Here is an 18,437-nt window from a genome sequence, read left to right on the forward strand (position 1 = left end):
CCGTCTTTGCTGAGTGAAATAAATCACAAGCGACTCCACAGCGCCAGCGCACCGACAGCAACGTGAGCCGGATCCTGGCCTTGCTCACGCGTCACTCACGGATTCGGCAGCAAAGTGCCAGCTGCAGATTCTTTGTGACTGCCTGTGATGTGTGATGTCACAACGGGCTGTCCACCCCCGTGGCGCTCGCACCTCCGCACACACGTCTGGGGCTAGCGCAGCACCACTTTCAACTTCCAGTGTTTCATACCAGTCACCAAGTCTTGGCCGTGTCCTCCCTTCAACATCTATGTGAGGACATTTCCTTGCACTTCACTTTCTCCAGCCTCCCACCAAACTAAACAGCCCTAACTACTTTCTTCCCCCCTGGGGACAAAGGTGGGTGGGGCCGCGAGGTGGCCTGTGACGTCACAGTGGGACACCCGCACCACAGCAACAACTCTCTCTCCCCACCGTGCCCCCGACCACACTCCCAGCGAGGCCCGGGCAACGCCACGGGGCTGCTCTCACCATCGCTCTGCTCCGCAGGAGCTGCCCTGCTGCCAGGAGGCGAGGGGAGGCCGCGGGAGAGCGCTGGAGGCCGGCACGCTTGCGGAAGTGGCAAGGAGGAGGAGGAGAGGAGCAGAGGGGTTTTAGGACAAGCACTTCTTTCCCAGCGGCTGCAGTGCAGGGAGAGGAAGAGGATGAAGTACCTGCTCTTTAACCCCTTGGGGCCCAACGACCTCCCAACCCTCAAGGAGCTCACCACCAGCGGTAAGGCCCTGGAGGGAGGGCCCTTGCAGGAGCTCTGTCGGAGCCAAGATGAAGTGGAGACGAGCTGTGGAAAACCTGAGGCTGGGGCTGTGGTGGTGGTCTTCTGGAGGGGACTGGCGGCTGCAAGAAGAGCCCTGCCTGATGGTGCCCTGGGGCTCGAGGGCGGCTTTGGTAGCCCAGGCCTCTTAACCGCTGCCCGTGTCAAAGGGCGGGATCCCCTTCCCCAAAACACTCCTGATGCCTGCCTTTCCTTCCCAGGCTTGTCCTGGGCACAGGATGGGCTTTGTGGAGGCTGGGGGCGGTCCAGAACGCAGCTGGGCAGCCCCGGCGGTGCGAGTGTTTGCTCAGGGCAAGGGGGCGCTTGAGTGCACTCCACTGTCGCCTCTGTGGGGAGGGGAGGGGGGTGCCGGGCGGCTGGCCATTGCCAACTCAGAGCACGGCATGCCTTTCCTTTGCTTTCCAGAAATCTGCAGAGTCTGGGCTACCGCGTCTAGGTACATCTGTAGACAGCTCTTGCAGAAGAGGGTGAGCCTCGCCTCCTGCCCGTGCTCCATCCTGCCCCCTGGGGCATCCGGAGCGGGTCACAAAGCGCCATCCCCGGGGCCATGCCAGTCATCTGGCAGCCTTCCCGCCTCTGCGCAGCCCTGACAACGCTCCCTCCTCCTGCTTGCATTTTCAGGCGGTGGACATCGGAATTGGGACATTTGCCCTTGTGCCAGCCTGCGCCACGGTGGGAGAGGACCAGGTTTTGCCTGTTGAGAGACCCGTGTTCCAGCCGTGCAGGTTTCTGAAGAACTTTTACAAGCTCAAGTGTACCAAGACCGAAATTCCTGGTAAGACAACAGGTGCATCCCCTGCACAGGCCTTGCATTTGCCTTGGTGCCGACATCTCTGTGACATGGCCGAGCGAAGGCTCTTGTGACCTGGAGAGCGATGAGCGGGGGAGCGGGGGCACATGGTCGTCCACCCAGCACCTTGACCCTCCCTGGGGAGCCAGCCTCATCTCCCCAGCTCACCCTATGCTCCAGCTGGTTGCTGGCAGCAGGAGGCAAAGCTTCTCTTTGCCTCCTCCTGACCATCAGGTCCTTTCTGGACACGCGGCTGAAGCCAAAATGGCCTCTGGCAGAGCGTTGCCTGAGTGCTGGCCACTGACGGCACCTAGTCTGGGAGTCAGCTGAACTGCGGTGGCAGTGACTTGGTTGCTTTGTGCTTGTTTCCTAGACGAGACACCACTTGTTCAGCTCGACTTTGAGGAGATTGCTGCAGACATCCACTTCCAACAAAAAATCGTGGAGCGGTGCATACATGAGACCCTGCTTTTCTTCGCTGGGGCCCTCCGAGACAACAAGGAGGTGGAATTCTCCTTCAATGGCTTTGGCATCCTTGCTGTGCGAAGAAAAGTGGTCAGCATGACCTTCTTTGATGACTGCCTCCTGGAGCTGGATACGACAGGGAACATGCTGGCAGCTCTTCTCGGGGTGAGCTTGTCATTTCTCCGGGGCTGCTCCTCTTGGCTCCATGGCAATGCTGTCAAAGCTCTCCCCGGTCCCTTTCTCTTGCCTGCCGTCGTCACCTGCCGCGGCCCCTGGCCTAGACACCTGCTCCATGAGCTAGGCCAAGGCTCGGTAGCACCTCAGCCCCTTTGAGGCAGGGGCTAATGACATCAAGGGAGAAGGCGGCGTGCGGCTTTCTGAGAGTCAGCCTTTGCGTCTTTGAGCAGCAAGAGGGTTTACCGCCTTTCTACGTGCCCTGGGCATCTGCTGATGTGTCCCTGTCCCCTTGCAGGACCGCAAGATGATGAGTATTGTGGCCTTCGCGGGCAAAGACAATTTTAGCCGGATCAGTCAAGACGGGGTCATCACGCTGCCAAGGTGAGCAGGGTGGCTTCTGCAGCCCCTGGCTGGTCGAGGCAGCAGCAGCTGCTCAGCCCCTGCTGTGGAGGTACCCTCTTGCCGAGGCCCCTCTCCTGCTGGGCTTAGGCAAGTGCATCTCCTTCCCCGGAGAGCTTCCCTGTCTGCCCGCTGCTTGTTGCTGCCCAGCTTGGAGAGTGCAGGTGAAGCAGCCAGTCTGCTCCTGATGGGCCCTGAGAGAGTGAGAGAGGCAGGAGGGTTTGCAGGGGCAGCAAGGAGGGCGTGTGCTGCCGTCATCAGCTTTCTGGCAGGAAGGCCAGGCAAGCACCGTCAGAAGCTGAGGGAGGCCGTGGGGCCCCTCCGGTCCCACAGAGAGCTGTGTCCTCCAAGAACTTGGCAGTGGCTCCCAAAGATGCCTGCCAGAAGCTTATGAGCATCACCTCCCAGGGAGGCGCGGTGCCCTTTTGCCTAGCTGGTGCCTTCTTGTTTCCAGGTTTGCACTTGAGATCCCCAACTCAGCATCGGGCCCTGGCATTTCTGTGAAGCCCAGGACAGAGTTGGCGCCTGGGGGCAGGGGTGCCCGCAGAGGTAATGTCCCAGCTGAGGAGTGCTGGCAGGGGGCTGTGGGCGCTCCTCTCTGGCCCACAGGCTCCCAAAGACACTGTTGTGCCCTCCTCTTGTCTCCTGCTTGCAGTGAGTGTGCTGATCCGGTGTCCCTGGCTCAGAGGAGGGTTTCTGCATTCAGACAGCTGGCAAAGGAAGGCGAGCGGGCTAAAGCCAAGGAAGCTGGCCGAGCCAGGTGAGCCTGCTGGCGGAGCAGTGTGGTGGGGGGGCGCAGGGGCACCCGGTGCCCTTGTTGTAGTATGCGCGAGGGGCGTCCATTGGCCGGGGTGTCTGTGCTGATGCCGAAAGGCCCCGGAGACCTTGTGCTGCCGGACATGTGCTCCTCCTGCCGAACCGGCTGGTGGTGCCGGAGCTGGGGGGGGGAAGGCTGCATGCCCATCCTGGAGCAACAGGCTCAGACTGGGCTCCCACAAGCTCAGCCTGTGTTGCCTCTTTAGATTCCTGCCAGTAATCCAGCAGAAGTCCCAGGAGAAGCCGACGGAGCTCAGCAAACCTCCAGCTCGGTCGCACTTGCGGCTCCCTGCGTGTGTTCCGCAGCCCTCAGGAACGGTACGCCCTAGGGATTTGCCAGCCCCGTGTCACATTTTGGGCTCTGGGCCGGGGCACAAGGGGCAGCAGGACCTGCCCACCGTCCCAGCCCCCCTGCCCTGCCCAAGCCCAAGGAGACTAACGCTGCGTGTGGTGTGTGTGTGGCCTCTAGAGGACGAGCTCCCTCCACACTGAGAGGGAAGAAAACCAGCTCCGGCTGTACATGGCATTCAAGCGCCAAGAGGTGGAAGCAGAAGTGTGGCGCCAGTACCATGCCAGGAGAACTGGGCAGAAGGTGGAGCTAGGCCAGGTACGGCATGCACTTCACAACCCCCTGGAAAAGGGTGTTTCCCCTTCCCCATCCCTGGGAGGGCTGCAGGGAAGGTCTCCCGGCAGCGCTGTGGCCAACTGGCCAGGCAGGGGTCTTCCATCTGCCTGCTGCCCTGCACATTGCCCTGCAGGAGGAGCTGTTCCTAGGGCCCCAGGCCAAAGCGTGCAGTTGGCGGTGGCATGAGCGGTCTGTTTCGTGCCCAGACCTCTCTCTGGGGGGGTCAGCACCGCTGCTTGAAGACTAAGCCAAGCCTGCGCAAGCCGCTCGCCTCGGCTGAAGCCTTGCGAGCAGCCCCAGCCACTGGTGGCACTGCTTTAGGAGAGGCTCTTCTGCCTTTGCAGAGCCGTTGCCGCTACCTGTTTGAGGACCCCGATCGCCCTCCCCACCTCCTGAGAAAGGCCTATGCCGAGCAGCTGAGGGAGAGGCTAAAGGAGAAGGAGACATGCCAAAGCACTGCAAGGCAGAGAGACACAGAGGGGCGGGCAGAGCTGCACCACCTGGAGACCGCACTGGAAGTGTAAGTGTGTGCTGGCTCCTGCAGAGGCCGGGCAAAGCCTTGGGCGGCTCCCACCACTGGAGGTGTCTGGGCTGAAGACGGAAGGCTGGCTCAGCCGGCTGGGTTCTGCCTTCGCAAAGCAGGCAGGCGGTGCTTGCCCTCCCCACGCCGTGACTCCCGGGTGCCCGGCCCTCAGCTCTGATGCCTGATGTGTCGGAGGCTCAGCCCGGCCCGGCTTCACGCCCGGCTGATCTGCACTCTTCACTGCAGACAGGCTGGGGCGCAACGGCCCACGAGACACGGCCCAGAGCAGCGGCCTGGGCTCAGCAGCACCTGCGAGAAGTACTGGCCCGAGCCAGGCTTTGGGGTGCCGTGGGCCCTTCTCCTTGGCTACGGAGCTGAGGCCCTTTCTTCTGTGTCCTTTAGCAAGGGGGAGAAGATGAGGCTGTTGGAGCGCCCTGGGAAGGCCCAGCGACCGCCAGCCGCACGAGGAAGCTGCAAGCAGCCCCGGAGAGCCCAGCGGCAGGGGCCTTAGGCATCACAGCAGACGCCCTTCTCAACGGGAGAGCCGTCAGCAGCGGGTGGCAGGGCCGAGGAGTGCCTCTGCAGACGGGAACCTGCCAAATAAAGGCTGCTGGTGCCTGTGCCCAGCCAGAGTGACCACGCTGCTCCCCGCTTTGATTCAAGCCATCCATTCCTGTGCACGTGCAGGTTCGTATGTGCCGTCTTTGCTGAGTGAAATAAATCACAAGCGACTCCACAGCGCCAGCGCACCGACAGCAACGTGAGCCGGATCCTGGCCTTGCTCACGCGTCACTCACGGATTCGGCAGCAAAGTGCCAGCTGCAGATTCTTTGTGACTGCCTGTGATGTGTGATGTCACAACGGGCTGTCCACCCCCGTGGCGCTCGCACCTCCGCACACACGTCTGGGGCTAGCGCAGCACCACTTTCAACTTCCAGTGTTTCATACCAGTCACCAAGTCTTGGCCGTGTCCTCCCTTCAACATCTATGTGAGGACATTTCCTTGCACTTCACTTTCTCCAGCCTCCCACCAAACTAAACAGCCCTAACTACTTTCTTCCCCCCTGGGGACAAAGGTGGGTGGGGCCGCGAGGTGGCCTGTGACGTCACAGTGGGACACCCGCACCACAGCAACAACTCTCTCTCCCCACCGTGCCCCCGACCACACTCCCAGCGAGGCCCGGGCAACGCCACGGGGCTGCTCTCACCATCGCTCTGCTCCGCAGGAGCTGCCCTGCTGCCAGGAGGCGAGGGGAGGCCGCGGGAGAGCGCTGGAGGCCGGCACGCTTGCGGAAGTGGCAAGGAGGAGGAGGAGAGGAGCAGAGGGGTTTTAGGACAAGCACTTCTTTCCCAGCGGCTGCAGTGCAGGGAGAGGAAGAGGATGAAGTACCTGCTCTTTAACCCCTTGGGGCCCAACGACCTCCCAACCCTCAAGGAGCTCACCACCAGCGGTAAGGCCCTGGAGGGAGGGCCCTTGCAGGAGCTCTGTCGGAGCCAAGATGAAGTGGAGACGAGCTGTGGAAAACCTGAGGCTGGGGCTGTGGTGGTGGTCTTCTGGAGGGGACTGGCGGCTGCAAGAAGAGCCCTGCCTGATGGTGCCCTGGGGCTCGAGGGCGGCTTTGGTAGCCCAGGCCTCTTAACCGCTGCCCGTGTCAAAGGGCGGGATCCCCTTCCCCAAAACACTCCTGATGCCTGCCTTTCCTTCCCAGGCTTGTCCTGGGCACAGGATGGGCTTTGTGGAGGCTGGGGGCGGTCCAGAACGCAGCTGGGCAGCCCCGGCGGTGCGAGTGTTTGCTCAGGGCAAGGGGGCGCTTGAGTGCACTCCACTGTCGCCTCTGTGGGGAGGGGAGGGGGGTGCCGGGCGGCTGGCCATTGCCAACTCAGAGCACGGCATGCCTTTCCTTTGCTTTCCAGAAATCTGCAGAGTCTGGGCTACCGCGTCTAGGTACATCTGTAGACAGCTCTTGCAGAAGAGGGTGAGCCTCGCCTCCTGCCCGTGCTCCATCCTGCCCCCTGGGGCATCCGGAGCGGGTCACAAAGCGCCATCCCCGGGGCCATGCCAGTCATCTGGCAGCCTTCCCGCCTCTGCGCAGCCCTGACAACGCTCCCTCCTCCTGCTTGCATTTTCAGGCGGTGGACATCGGAATTGGGACATTTGCCCTTGTGCCAGCCTGCGCCACGGTGGGAGAGGACCAGGTTTTGCCTGTTGAGAGACCCGTGTTCCAGCCGTGCAGGTTTCTGAAGAACTTTTACAAGCTCAAGTGTACCAAGACCGAAATTCCTGGTAAGACAACAGGTGCATCCCCTGCACAGGCCTTGCATTTGCCTTGGTGCCGACATCTCTGTGACATGGCCGAGCGAAGGCTCTTGTGACCTGGAGAGCGATGAGCGGGGGAGCGGGGGCACATGGTCGTCCACCCAGCACCTTGACCCTCCCTGGGGAGCCAGCCTCATCTCCCCAGCTCACCCTATGCTCCAGCTGGTTGCTGGCAGCAGGAGGCAAAGCTTCTCTTTGCCTCCTCCTGACCATCAGGTCCTTTCTGGACACGCGGCTGAAGCCAAAATGGCCTCTGGCAGAGCGTTGCCTGAGTGCTGGCCACTGACGGCACCTAGTCTGGGAGTCAGCTGAACTGCGGTGGCAGTGACTTGGTTGCTTTGTGCTTGTTTCCTAGACGAGACACCACTTGTTCAGCTCGACTTTGAGGAGATTGCTGCAGACATCCACTTCCAACAAAAAATCGTGGAGCGGTGCATACATGAGACCCTGCTTTTCTTCGCTGGGGCCCTCCGAGACAACAAGGAGGTGGAATTCTCCTTCAATGGCTTTGGCATCCTTGCTGTGCGAAGAAAAGTGGTCAGCATGACCTTCTTTGATGACTGCCTCCTGGAGCTGGATACGACAGGGAACATGCTGGCAGCTCTTCTCGGGGTGAGCTTGTCATTTCTCCGGGGCTGCTCCTCTTGGCTCCATGGCAATGCTGTCAAAGCTCTCCCCGGTCCCTTTCTCTTGCCTGCCGTCGTCACCTGCCGTGGCCCCTGGCCTAGACACCTGCTCCATGAGCTAGGCCAAGGCTCGGTAGCACCTCAGCCCCTTTGAGGCAGGGGCTAATGACATCAAGGGAGAAGGCGGCGTGCGGCTTTCTGAGAGGCAGCCTTTGCGTCTTTGAGCAGCAAGAGGGTTTACCGCCTTTCTACGTGCCCTGGGCATCTGCTGATGTGTCCCTGTCCCCTTGCAGGACCGCAAGATGATGAGTATTGTGGCCTTCGCGGGCAAAGACAATTTTAGCCGGATCAGTCAAGACGGGGTCATCACGCTGCCAAGGTGAGCAGGGTGGCTTCTGCAGCCCCTGGCTGGTCGAGGCAGCAGCAGCTGCTCAGCCCCTGCTGTGGAGGTACCCTCTTGCCGAGGCCCCTCTCCTGCTGGGCTTAGGCAAGTGCATCTCCTTCCCCGGAGAGCTTCCCTGTCTGCCCGCTGCTTGTTGCTGCCCAGCTTGGAGAGTGCAGGTGAAGCAGCCAGTCTGCTCCTGATGGGCCCTGAGAGAGTGAGAGAGGCAGGAGGGTTTGCAGGGGCAGCAAGGAGGGCGTGTGCTGCCGTCATCAGCTTTCTGGCAGGAAGGCCAGGCAAGCACCGTCAGAAGCTGAGGGAGGCCGTGGGGCCCCTCCGGTCCCACAGAGAGCTGTGTCCTCCAAGAACTTGGCAGTGGCTCCCAAAGATGCCTGCCAGAAGCTTATGAGCATCACCTCCCAGGGAGGCGCGGTGCCCTTTTGCCTAGCTGGTGCCTTCTTGTTTCCAGGTTTGCACTTGAGACCCCCAACTCAGCATCGGGCCCTGGCATTTCTGTGAAGCCCAGGACAGAGTTGGCGCCTGGGGGCAGGGGTGCCCGCAGAGGTAATGTCCCAGCTGAGGAGTGCTGGCAGGGGGCTGTGGGCGCTCCTCTCTGGCCCACAGGCTCCCAAAGACACTGTTGTGCCCTCCTCTTGTCTCCTGCTTGCAGTGAGTGTGCTGGATCCGGTGTCCCTGGCTCAGAGGAGGGTTTCTGCATTCAGACAGCTGGCAAAGGAAGGCGAGCGGGCTAAAGCCAAGGAAGCTGGCCGAGCCAGGTGAGCCTGCTGGCGGAGCAGTGTGGTGGGGGGGCGCAGGGGCACCCGGTGCCCTTGTTGTAGTATGCGCGAGGGGCGTCCATTGGCCGGGGTGTCTGTGCTGATGCCGAAAGGCCCCGGAGACCTTGTGCTGCCGGACATGTGCTCCTCCTGCCGAACCGGCTGGTGGTGCCGGAGCTGGGGGGGGGAAGGCTGCATGCCCATCCTGGAGCAACAGGCTCAGACTGGGCTCCCACAAGCTCAGCCTGTGTTGCCTCTTTAGATTCCTGCCAGTAATCCAGCAGAAGTCCCAGGAGAAGCCGACGGAGCTCAGCAAACCTCCAGCTCGGTCGCACTTGCGGCTCCCTGCGTGTGTTCCGCAGCCCTCAGGAACGGTACGCCCTAGGGATTTGCCAGCCCCGTGTCACATTTTGGGCTCTGGGCCGGGGCACAAGGGGCAGCAGGACCTGCCCACCGTCCCAGCCCCCCTGCCCTGCCCAAGCCCAAGGAGACTAACGCTGCGTGTGGTGTGTGTGTGGCCTCTAGAGGACGAGCTCCCTCCACACTGAGAGGGAAGAAAACCAGCTCCGGCTGTACATGGCATTCAAGCGCCAAGAGGTGGAAGCAGAAGTGTGGCGCCAGTACCATGCCAGGAGAACTGGGCAGAAGGTGGAGCTAGGCCAGGTACGGCATGCACTTCACAACCCCCTGGAAAAGGGTGTTTCCCCTTCCCCATCCCCTGGGAGGGCTGCAGGGAAGGTCTCCCGGCAGCGCTGTGGCCAACTGGCCAGGCAGGGGTCTTCCGTCTGCCTGCTGCCCTGCACATTGCCCTGCAGGAGGAGCTGTTCCTAGGGCCCCAGGCCAAAGCGTGCAGTTGGCGGTGGCATGAGCGGTCTGTTTCGTGCCCAGACCTCTCTCTGGGGGGGTCAGCACCGCTGCCTTGAAGACTAAGCCAAGCCTGCGCAAGCCGCTCGCCTCGGCTGAAGCCTTGCGAGCAGCCCCAGCCACTGGTGGCACTGCTTTAGGAGAGGCTCTTCTGCCTTTGCAGAGCCGTTGCCGCTACCTGTTTGAGGACCCCGATCGCCCTCCCCACCTCCTGAGAAAGGCCTATGCCGAGCAGCTGAGGGAGAGGCTAAAGGAGAAGGAGACATGCCAAAGCACTGCAAGGCAGAGAGACACAGAGGGGCGGGCAGAGCTGCACCACCTGGAGACCGCACTGGAAGTGTAAGTGTGTGCTGGCTCCTGCAGAGGCCGGGCAAAGCCTTGGGCGGCTCCCACCACTGGAGGTGTCTGGGCTGAAGACGGAAGGCTGGCTCAGCCGGCTGGGTTCTGCCTTCCCAAAGCAGGCAGGCGGTGCTTGCCCTCCCCACGCCGTGACTCCCGGGTGCCCGGCCCTCAGCTCTGATGCCTGATGTGTCGGAGGCTCAGCCCGGCCCGGCTTCACGCCCGGCTGATCTGCACTCTTCACTGCAGACAGGCTGGGGCGCAACGGCCCACGAGACACGGCCCAGAGCAGCGGCCTGGGCTCAGCAGCACCTGCGAGAAGTACTGGCCCGAGCCAGGCTTTGGGGTGCCGTGGGCCCTTCTCCTTGGCTACGGAGCTGAGGCCCTTTCTTCTGTGTCCTTTAGCAAGGGGGAGAAGATGAGGCTGTTGGAGCGCCCTGGGAAGGCCCAGCGACCGCCAGCCGCACGAGGAAGCTGCAAGCAGCCCCGGAGAGCCCAGCGGCAGGGGCCTTAGGCATCACAGCAGACGCCCTTCTCAACGGGAGAGCCGTCAGCAGCGGGTGGCAGGGCCGAGGAGTGCCTCTGCAGACGGGAACCTGCCAAATAAAGGCTGCTGGTGCCTGTGCCCAGCCAGAGTGACCACGCTGCTCCCCGCTTTGATTCAAGCCATCCATTCCTGTGCACGTGCAGGTTCGTATGTGCCGTCTTTGCTGAGTGAAATAAATCACAAGCGACTCCACAGCGCCAGCGCACCGACAGCAACGTGAGCCGGATCCTGGCCTTGCTCACGCGTCACTCACGGATTCGGCAGCAAAGTGCCAGCTGCAGATTCTTTGTGACTGCCTGTGATGTGTGATGTCACAACGGGCTGTCCACCCCCGTGGCGCTCGCACCTCCGCACACACGTCTGGGGCTAGCGCAGCACCACTTTCAACTTCCAGTGTTTCATACCAGTCACCAAGTCTTGGCCGTGTCCTCCCTTCAACATCTATGTGAGGACATTTCCTTGCACTTCACTTTCTCCAGCCTCCCACCAAACTAAACAGCCCTAACTACTTTCTTCCCCCCTGGGGACAAAGGTGGGTGGGGCCGCGAGGTGGCCTGTGACGTCACAGTGGGACACCCGCACCACAGCAACAACTCTCTCTCCCCACCGTGCCCCCGACCACACTCCCAGCGAGGCCCGGGCAACGCCACGGGGCTGCTCTCACCATCGCTCTGCTCCGCAGGAGCTGCCCTGCTGCCAGGAGGCGAGGGGAGGCCGCGGGAGAGCGCTGGAGGCCGGCACGCTTGCGGAAGTGGCAAGGAGGAGGAGGAGAGGAGCAGAGGGGTTTTAGGACAAGCACTTCTTTCCCAGCGGCTGCAGTGCAGGGAGAGGAAGAGGATGAAGTACCTGCTCTTTAACCCCTTGGGGCCCAACGACCTCCCAACCCTCAAGGAGCTCACCACCAGCGGTAAGGCCCTGGAGGGAGGGCCCTTGCAGGAGCTCTGTCGGAGCCAAGATGAAGTGGAGACGAGCTGTGGAAAACCTGAGGCTGGGGCTGTGGTGGTGGTCTTCTGGAGGGGACTGGCGGCTGCAAGAAGAGCCCTGCCTGATGGTGCCCTGGGGCTCGAGGGCGGCTTTGGTAGCCCAGGCCTCTTAACCGCTGCCCGTGTCAAAGGGCGGGATCCCCTTCCCCAAAACACTCCTGATGCCTGCCTTTCCTTCCCAGGCTTGTCCTGGGCACAGGATGGGCTTTGTGGAGGCTGGGGGCGGTCCAGAACGCAGCTGGGCAGCCCCGGCGGTGCGAGTGTTTGCTCAGGGCAAGGGGGCGCTTGAGTGCACTCCACTGTCGCCTCTGTGGGGAGGGGAGGGGGGTGCCGGGCGGCTGGCCATTGCCAACTCAGAGCACGGCATGCCTTTCCTTTGCTTTCCAGAAATCTGCAGAGTCTGGGCTACCGCGTCTAGGTACATCTGTAGACAGCTCTTGCAGAAGAGGGTGAGCCTCGCCTCCTGCCCGTGCTCCATCCTGCCCCCTGGGGCATCCGGAGCGGGTCACAAAGCGCCATCCCCGGGGCCATGCCAGTCATCTGGCAGCCTTCCCGCCTCTGCGCAGCCCTGACAACGCTCCCTCCTCCTGCTTGCATTTTCAGGCGGTGGACATCGGAATTGGGACATTTGCCCTTGTGCCAGCCTGCGCCACGGTGGGAGAGGACCAGGTTTTGCCTGTTGAGAGACCCGTGTTCCAGCCGTGCAGGTTTCTGAAGAACTTTTACAAGCTCAAGTGTACCAAGACCGAAATTCCTGGTAAGACAACAGGTGCATCCCCTGCACAGGCCTTGCATTTGCCTTGGTGCCGACATCTCTGTGACATGGCCGAGCGAAGGCTCTTGTGACCTGGAGAGCGATGAGCGGGGGAGCGGGGGCACATGGTCGTCCACCCAGCACCTTGACCCTCCCTGGGGAGCCAGCCTCATCTCCCCAGCTCACCCTATGCTCCAGCTGGTTGCTGGCAGCAGGAGGCAAAGCTTCTCTTTGCCTCCTCCTGACCATCAGGTCCTTTCTGGACACGCGGCTGAAGCCAAAATGGCCTCTGGCAGAGCGTTGCCTGAGTGCTGGCCACTGACGGCACCTAGTCTGGGAGTCAGCTGAACTGCGGTGGCAGTGACTTGGTTGCTTTGTGCTTGTTTCCTAGACGAGACACCACTTGTTCAGCTCGACTTTGAGGAGATTGCTGCAGACATCCACTTCCAACAAAAAATCGTGGAGCGGTGCATACATGAGACCCTGCTTTTCTTCGCTGGGGCCCTCCGAGACAACAAGGAGGTGGAATTCTCCTTCAATGGCTTTGGCATCCTTGCTGTGCGAAGAAAAGTGGTCAGCATGACCTTCTTTGATGACTGCCTCCTGGAGCTGGATACGACAGGGAACATGCTGGCAGCTCTTCTCGGGGTGAGCTTGTCATTTCTCCGGGGCTGCTCCTCTTGGCTCCATGGCAATGCTGTCAAAGCTCTCCCCGGTCCCTTTCTCTTGCCTGCCGTCGTCACCTGCCGTGGCCCCTGGCCTAGACACCTGCTCCATGAGCTAGGCCAAGGCTCGGTAGCACCTCAGCCCCTTTGAGGCAGGGGCTAATGACATCAAGGGAGAAGGCGGCGTGCGGCTTTCTGAGAGGCAGCCTTTGCGTCTTTGAGCAGCAAGAGGGTTTACCGCCTTTCTACGTGCCCTGGGCATCTGCTGATGTGTCCCTGTCCCCTTGCAGGACCGCAAGATGATGAGTATTGTGGCCTTCGCGGGCAAAGACAATTTTAGCCGGATCAGTCAAGACGGGGTCATCACGCTGCCAAGGTGAGCAGGGTGGCTTCTGCAGCCCCTGGCTGGTCGAGGCAGCAGCAGCTGCTCAGCCCCTGCTGTGGAGGTACCCTCTTGCCGAGGCCCCTCTCCTGCTGGGCTTAGGCAAGTGCATCTCCTTCCCCGGAGAGCTTCCCTGTCTGCCCGCTGCTTGTTGCTGCCCAGCTTGGAGAGTGCAGGTGAAGCAGCCAGTCTGCTCCTGATGGGCCCTGAGAGAGTGAGAGAGGCAGGAGGGTTTGCAGGGGCAGCAAGGAGGGCGTGTGCTGCCGTCATCAGCTTTCTGGCAGGAAGGCCAGGCAAGCACCGTCAGAAGCTGAGGGAGGCCGTGGGGCCCCTCCGGTCCCACAGAGAGCTGTGTCCTCCAAGAACTTGGCAGTGGCTCCCAAAGATGCCTGCCAGAAGCTTATGAGCATCACCTCCCAGGGAGGCGCGGTGCCCTTTTGCCTAGCTGGTGCCTTCTTGTTTCCAGGTTTGCACTTGAGACCCCCAACTCAGCATCGGGCCCTGGCATTTCTGTGAAGCCCAGGACAGAGTTGGCGCCTGGGGGCAGGGGTGCCCGCAGAGGTAATGTCCCAGCTGAGGAGTGCTGGCAGGGGGCTGTGGGCGCTCCTCTCTGGCCCACAGGCTCCCAAAGACACTGTTGTGCCCTCCTCTTGTCTCCTGCTTGCAGTGAGTGTGCTGGATCCGGTGTCCCTGGCTCAGAGGAGGGTTTCTGCATTCAGACAGCTGGCAAAGGAAGGCGAGCGGGCTAAAGCCAAGGAAGCTGGCCGAGCCAGGTGAGCCTGCTGGCGGAGCAGTGTGGTGGGGGGGCGCAGGGGCACCCGGTGCCCTTGTTGTAGTATGCGCGAGGGGCGTCCATTGGCCGGGGTGTCTGTGCTGATGCCGAAAGGCCCCGGAGACCTTGTGCTGCCGGACATGTGCTCCTCCTGCCGAACCGGCTGGTGGTGCCGGAGCTGGGGGGGGGAAGGCTGCATGCCCATCCTGGAGCAACAGGCTCAGACTGGGCTCCCACAAGCTCAGCCTGTGTTGCCTCTTTAGATTCCTGCCAGTAATCCAGCAGAAGTCCCAGGAGAAGCCGACGGAGCTCAGCAAACCTCCAGCTCGGTCGCACTTGCGGCTCCCTGCGTGTGTTCCGCAGCCCTCAGGAACGGTACGCCCTAGGGATTTGCCAGCCCCGTGTCACATTTTGGGCTCTGGGCCGGGGCACAAGGGGCAGCAGGACCTGCCCACCGTCCCAGCCCCCCTGCCCTGCCCAAGCCCAAGGAGACTAACGCTGCGTGTGGTGTGTGTGTGGCCTCTAGAGGACGAGCTCCCTCCACACTGAGAGGGAAGAAAACCAGCTCCGGCTGTACATGGCATTCAAGCGCCAAGAGGTGGAAGCAGAAGTGTGGCGCCAGTACCATGCCAGGAGAACTGGGCAGAAGGTGGAGCTAGGCCAGGTACGGCATGCACTTCACAACCCCCTGGAAAAGGGTGTTTCCCCTTCCCCATCCCCTGGGAGGGCTGCAGGGAAGGTCTCCCGGCAGCGCTGTGGCCAACTGGCCAGGCAGGGGTCTTCCGTCTGCCTGCTGCCCTGCACATTGCCCTGCAGGAGGAGCTGTTCCTAGGGCCCCAGGCCAAAGCGTGCAGTTGGCGGTGGCATGAGCGGTCTGTTTCGTGCCCAGACCTCTCTCTGGGGGGGTCAGCACCGCTGCCTTGAAGACTAAGCCAAGCCTGCGCAAGCCGCTCGCCTCGGCTGAAGCCTTGCGAGCAGCCCCAGCCACTGGTGGCACTGCTTTAGGAGAGGCTCTTCTGCCTTTGCAGAGCCGTTGCCGCTACCTGTTTGAGGACCCCGATCGCCCTCCCCACCTCCTGAGAAAGGCCTATGCCGAGCAGCTGAGGGAGAGGCTAAAGGAGAAGGAGACATGCCAAAGCACTGCAAGGCAGAGAGACACAGAGGGGCGGGCAGAGCTGCACCACCTGGAGACCGCACTGGAAGTGTAAGTGTGTGCTGGCTCCTGCAGAGGCCGGGCAAAGCCTTGGGCGGCTCCCACCACTGGAGGTGTCTGGGCTGAAGACGGAAGGCTGGCTCAGCCGGCTGGGTTCTGCCTTCCCAAAGCAGGCAGGCGGTGCTTGCCCTCCCCACGCCGTGACTCCCGGGTGCCCGGCCCTCAGCTCTGATGCCTGATGTGTCGGAGGCTCAGCCCGGCCCGGCTTCACGCCCGGCTGATCTGCACTCTTCACTGCAGACAGGCTGGGGCGCAACGGCCCACGAGACACGGCCCAGAGCAGCGGCCTGGGCTCAGCAGCACCTGCGAGAAGTACTGGCCCGAGCCAGGCTTTGGGGTGCCGTGGGCCCTTCTCCTTGGCTACGGAGCTGAGGCCCTTTCTTCTGTGTCCTTTAGCAAGGGGGAGAAGATGAGGCTGTTGGAGCGCCCTGGGAAGGCCCAGCGACCGCCAGCCGCACGAGGAAGCTGCAAGCAGCCCCGGAGAGCCCAGCGGCAGGGGCCTTAGGCATCACAGCAGACGCCCTTCTCAACGGGAGAGCCGTCAGCAGCGGGTGGCAGGGCCGAGGAGTGCCTCTGCAGACGGGAACCTGCCAAATAAAGGCTGCTGGTGCCTGTGCCCAGCCAGAGTGACCACGCTGCTCCCCGCTTTGATTCAAGCCATCCATTCCTGTGCACGTGCAGGTTCGTATGTGCCGTCTTTGCTGAGTGAAATAAATCACAAGCGACTCCACAGCGCCAGCGCACCGACAGCAACGTGAGCCGGATCCTGGCCTTGCTCACGCGTCACTCACGGATTCGGCAGCAAAGTGCCAGCTGCAGATTCTTTGTGACTGCCTGTGATGTGTGATGTCACAACGGGCTGTCCACCCCCGTGGCGCTCGCACCTCCGCACACACGTCTGGGGCTAGCGCAGCACCACTTTCAACTTCCAGTGTTTCATACCAGTCACCAAGTCTTGGCCGTGTCCTCCCTTCAACATCTATGTGAGGACATTTCCTTGCACTTCACTTTCTCCAGCCTCCCACCAAACTAAACAGCCCTAACTACTTTCTTCCCCCCTGGGGACAAAGGTGGGTGGGGCCGCGAGGTGGCCTGTGACGTCACAGTGGGACACCCGCACCACAGCAACAACTCTCTCTCCCCACCGTGCCCCCGACCACACTCCCAGCGAGGCCCGGGCAACGCCACGGGGCTGCTCTCACCATCGCTCTGCTCCGCAGGAGCTGCCCTGCTGCCAGGAGGCGAGGGGAGGCCGCGGGAGAGCGCTGGAGGCCGGCACGCTTGCGGAAGTGGCAAGGAGGAGGAGGAGAGGAGCAGAGGGGTTTTAGGACAAGCACTTCTTTCCCAGCGGCTGCAGTGCAGGGAGAGGAAGAGGATGAAGTACCTGCTCTTTAACCCCTTGGGGCCCAACGACCTCCCAACCCTCAAGGAGCTCACCACCAGCGGTAAGGCCCTGGAGGGAGGGCCCTTGCAGGAGCTCTGTCGGAGCCAAGATGAAGTGGAGACGAGCTGTGGAAAACCTGAGGCTGGGGCTGTGGTGGTGGTCTTCTGGAGGGGACTGGCGGCTGCAAGAAGAGCCCTGCCTGATGGTGCCCTGGGGCTCGAGGGCGGCTTTGGTAGCCCAGGCCTCTTAACCGCTGCCCGTGTCAAAGGGCGGGATCCCCTTCCCCAAAACACTCCTGATGCCTGCCTTTCCTTCCCAGGCTTGTCCTGGGCACAGGATGGGCTTTGTGGAGGCTGGGGGCGGTCCAGAACGCAGCTGGGCAGCCCCGGCGGTGCGAGTGTTTGCTCAGGGCAAGGGGGCGCTTGAGTGCACTCCACTGTCGCCTCTGTGGGGAGGGGAGGGGGGTGCCGGGCGGCTGGCCATTGCCAACTCAGAGCACGGCATGCCTTTCCTTTGCTTTCCAGAAATCTGCAGAGTCTGGGCTACCGCGTCTAGGTACATCTGTAGACAGCTCTTGCAGAAGAGGGTGAGCCTCGCCTCCTGCCCGTGCTCCATCCTGCCCCCTGGGGCATCCGGAGCGGGTCACAAAGCGCCATCCCCGGGGCCATGCCAGTCATCTGGCAGCCTTCCCGCCTCTGCGCAGCCCTGACAACGCTCCCTCCTCCTGCTTGCATTTTCAGGCGGTGGACATCGGAATTGGGACATTTGCCCTTGTGCCAGCCTGCGCCACGGTGGGAGAGGACCAGGTTTTGCCTGTTGAGAGACCCGTGTTCCAGCCGTGCAGGTTTCTGAAGAACTTTTACAAGCTCAAGTGTACCAAGACCGAAATTCCTGGTAAGACAACAGGTGCATCCCCTGCACAGGCCTTGCATTTGCCTTGGTGCCGACCATCTCTGTGACATGGCCGAGCGAAGGCTCTTGTGACCTGGAGAGCGATGAGCGGGGGAGCGGGGGCACATGGTCGTCCACCCAGCACCTTGACCCTCCCTGGGGAGCCAGCCTCATCTCCCAGCTCACCCTATGCTCCAGCTGGTTGCTGGCAGCAGGAGGCAAAGCTTCTCTTTGCCTCCTCCTGACCATCAGGTCCTTTCTGGACACGCGGCTGAAGCCAAAATGGCCTCTGGCAGAGCGTTGCCTGAGTGCTGGCCACTGACGGCACCTAGTCTGGGAGTCAGCTGAACTGCGGTGGCAGTGACTTGGTTGCTTTGTGCTTGTTTCCTAGACGAGACACCACTTGTTCAGCTCGACTTTGAGGAGATTGCTGCAGACATCCACTTCCAACAAAAAATCGTGGAGCGGTGCATACATGAGACCCTGCTTTTCTTCGCTGGGGCCCTCCGAGACAACAAGGAGTGGAATTCTCCTTCAATGGCTTTGGCATCCTTGCTGTGCGAAGAAAAGTGGTCAGCATGACCTTCTTTGATGACTGCCTCCTGGAGCTGGATACGACAGGGAACATGCTGGCAGCTCTTCTCGGGGTGAGCTTGTCATTTCTCCGGGGCTGCTCCTCTTGGCTCCATGGCAATGCTGTCAAAGCTCTCCCCGGTCCCTTTCTCTTGCCTGCCGTCGTCACCTGCCGCGGCCCCTGGCCTAGACACCTGCTCCATGAGCTAGGCCAAGGCTCGGTAGCACCTCAGCCCCTTTGAGGCAGGGGCTAATGACATCAAGGGAGAAGGCGGCGTGCGCTTTCTGAGAGGCAGCCTTTGCGTCTTTGAGCAGCAAGAGGGTTTACCGCCTTTCTATGTGCCCTGGGCATCTGCTGATGTA

At 61.8% G+C, this 18,437-nt stretch overlaps 3 protein-coding genes across 3 annotated transcripts in view; all 3 read left to right on the plus strand.

Annotated features, from left to right (window-relative positions):
* Window positions 1-683: 683 nt before the first annotated feature.
* On the plus strand, window positions 684-5,242 carry LOC147413250 (uncharacterized). The gene is made up of 12 exons (XM_086480064.1): window positions 684-753; window positions 1,217-1,278; window positions 1,433-1,586; window positions 1,975-2,231; window positions 2,539-2,624; window positions 3,097-3,196; window positions 3,302-3,402; window positions 3,665-3,776; window positions 3,928-4,065; window positions 4,428-4,603; window positions 4,853-4,949; window positions 5,009-5,242. The coding sequence occupies exons 1-12, from the start codon at window positions 684-686 to the stop codon at window positions 5,240-5,242; spliced, it is 1,587 nt and encodes a 528-aa protein (XP_086336190.1).
* A 745-nt stretch (window positions 5,243-5,987) lies between these two features.
* On the plus strand, window positions 5,988-10,549 carry LOC147413251 (uncharacterized). The gene is made up of 12 exons (XM_086480065.1): window positions 5,988-6,057; window positions 6,521-6,582; window positions 6,737-6,890; window positions 7,279-7,535; window positions 7,843-7,928; window positions 8,401-8,495; window positions 8,602-8,707; window positions 8,970-9,081; window positions 9,233-9,370; window positions 9,735-9,910; window positions 10,160-10,256; window positions 10,316-10,549. Exons 1-12 carry the CDS (start codon window positions 5,988-5,990, stop codon window positions 10,547-10,549), a joined length of 1,587 nt encoding a protein of 528 aa, XP_086336191.1.
* A 7,530-nt stretch (window positions 10,550-18,079) lies between these two features.
* The window catches only part of LOC147413252 (uncharacterized), a 4,552-nt gene continuing 4,194 nt past the window's right edge, over window positions 18,080-18,437 (plus strand). The window contains exon 1 of the mRNA XM_086480066.1: window positions 18,080-18,148. Within this exon, the coding sequence (XP_086336192.1) occupies window positions 18,080-18,148 (69 nt within the window). The remainder of the gene's footprint in view (window positions 18,149-18,437) is intronic.

The sequence above is a fragment of the Leptosomus discolor genome, chromosome Z (genome assembly GCF_034619465.1).
Source record: "Leptosomus discolor isolate bLepDis1 chromosome Z, bLepDis1.hap2, whole genome shotgun sequence".
NCBI lineage: Eukaryota > Metazoa > Chordata > Aves > Leptosomiformes > Leptosomidae > Leptosomus > Leptosomus discolor.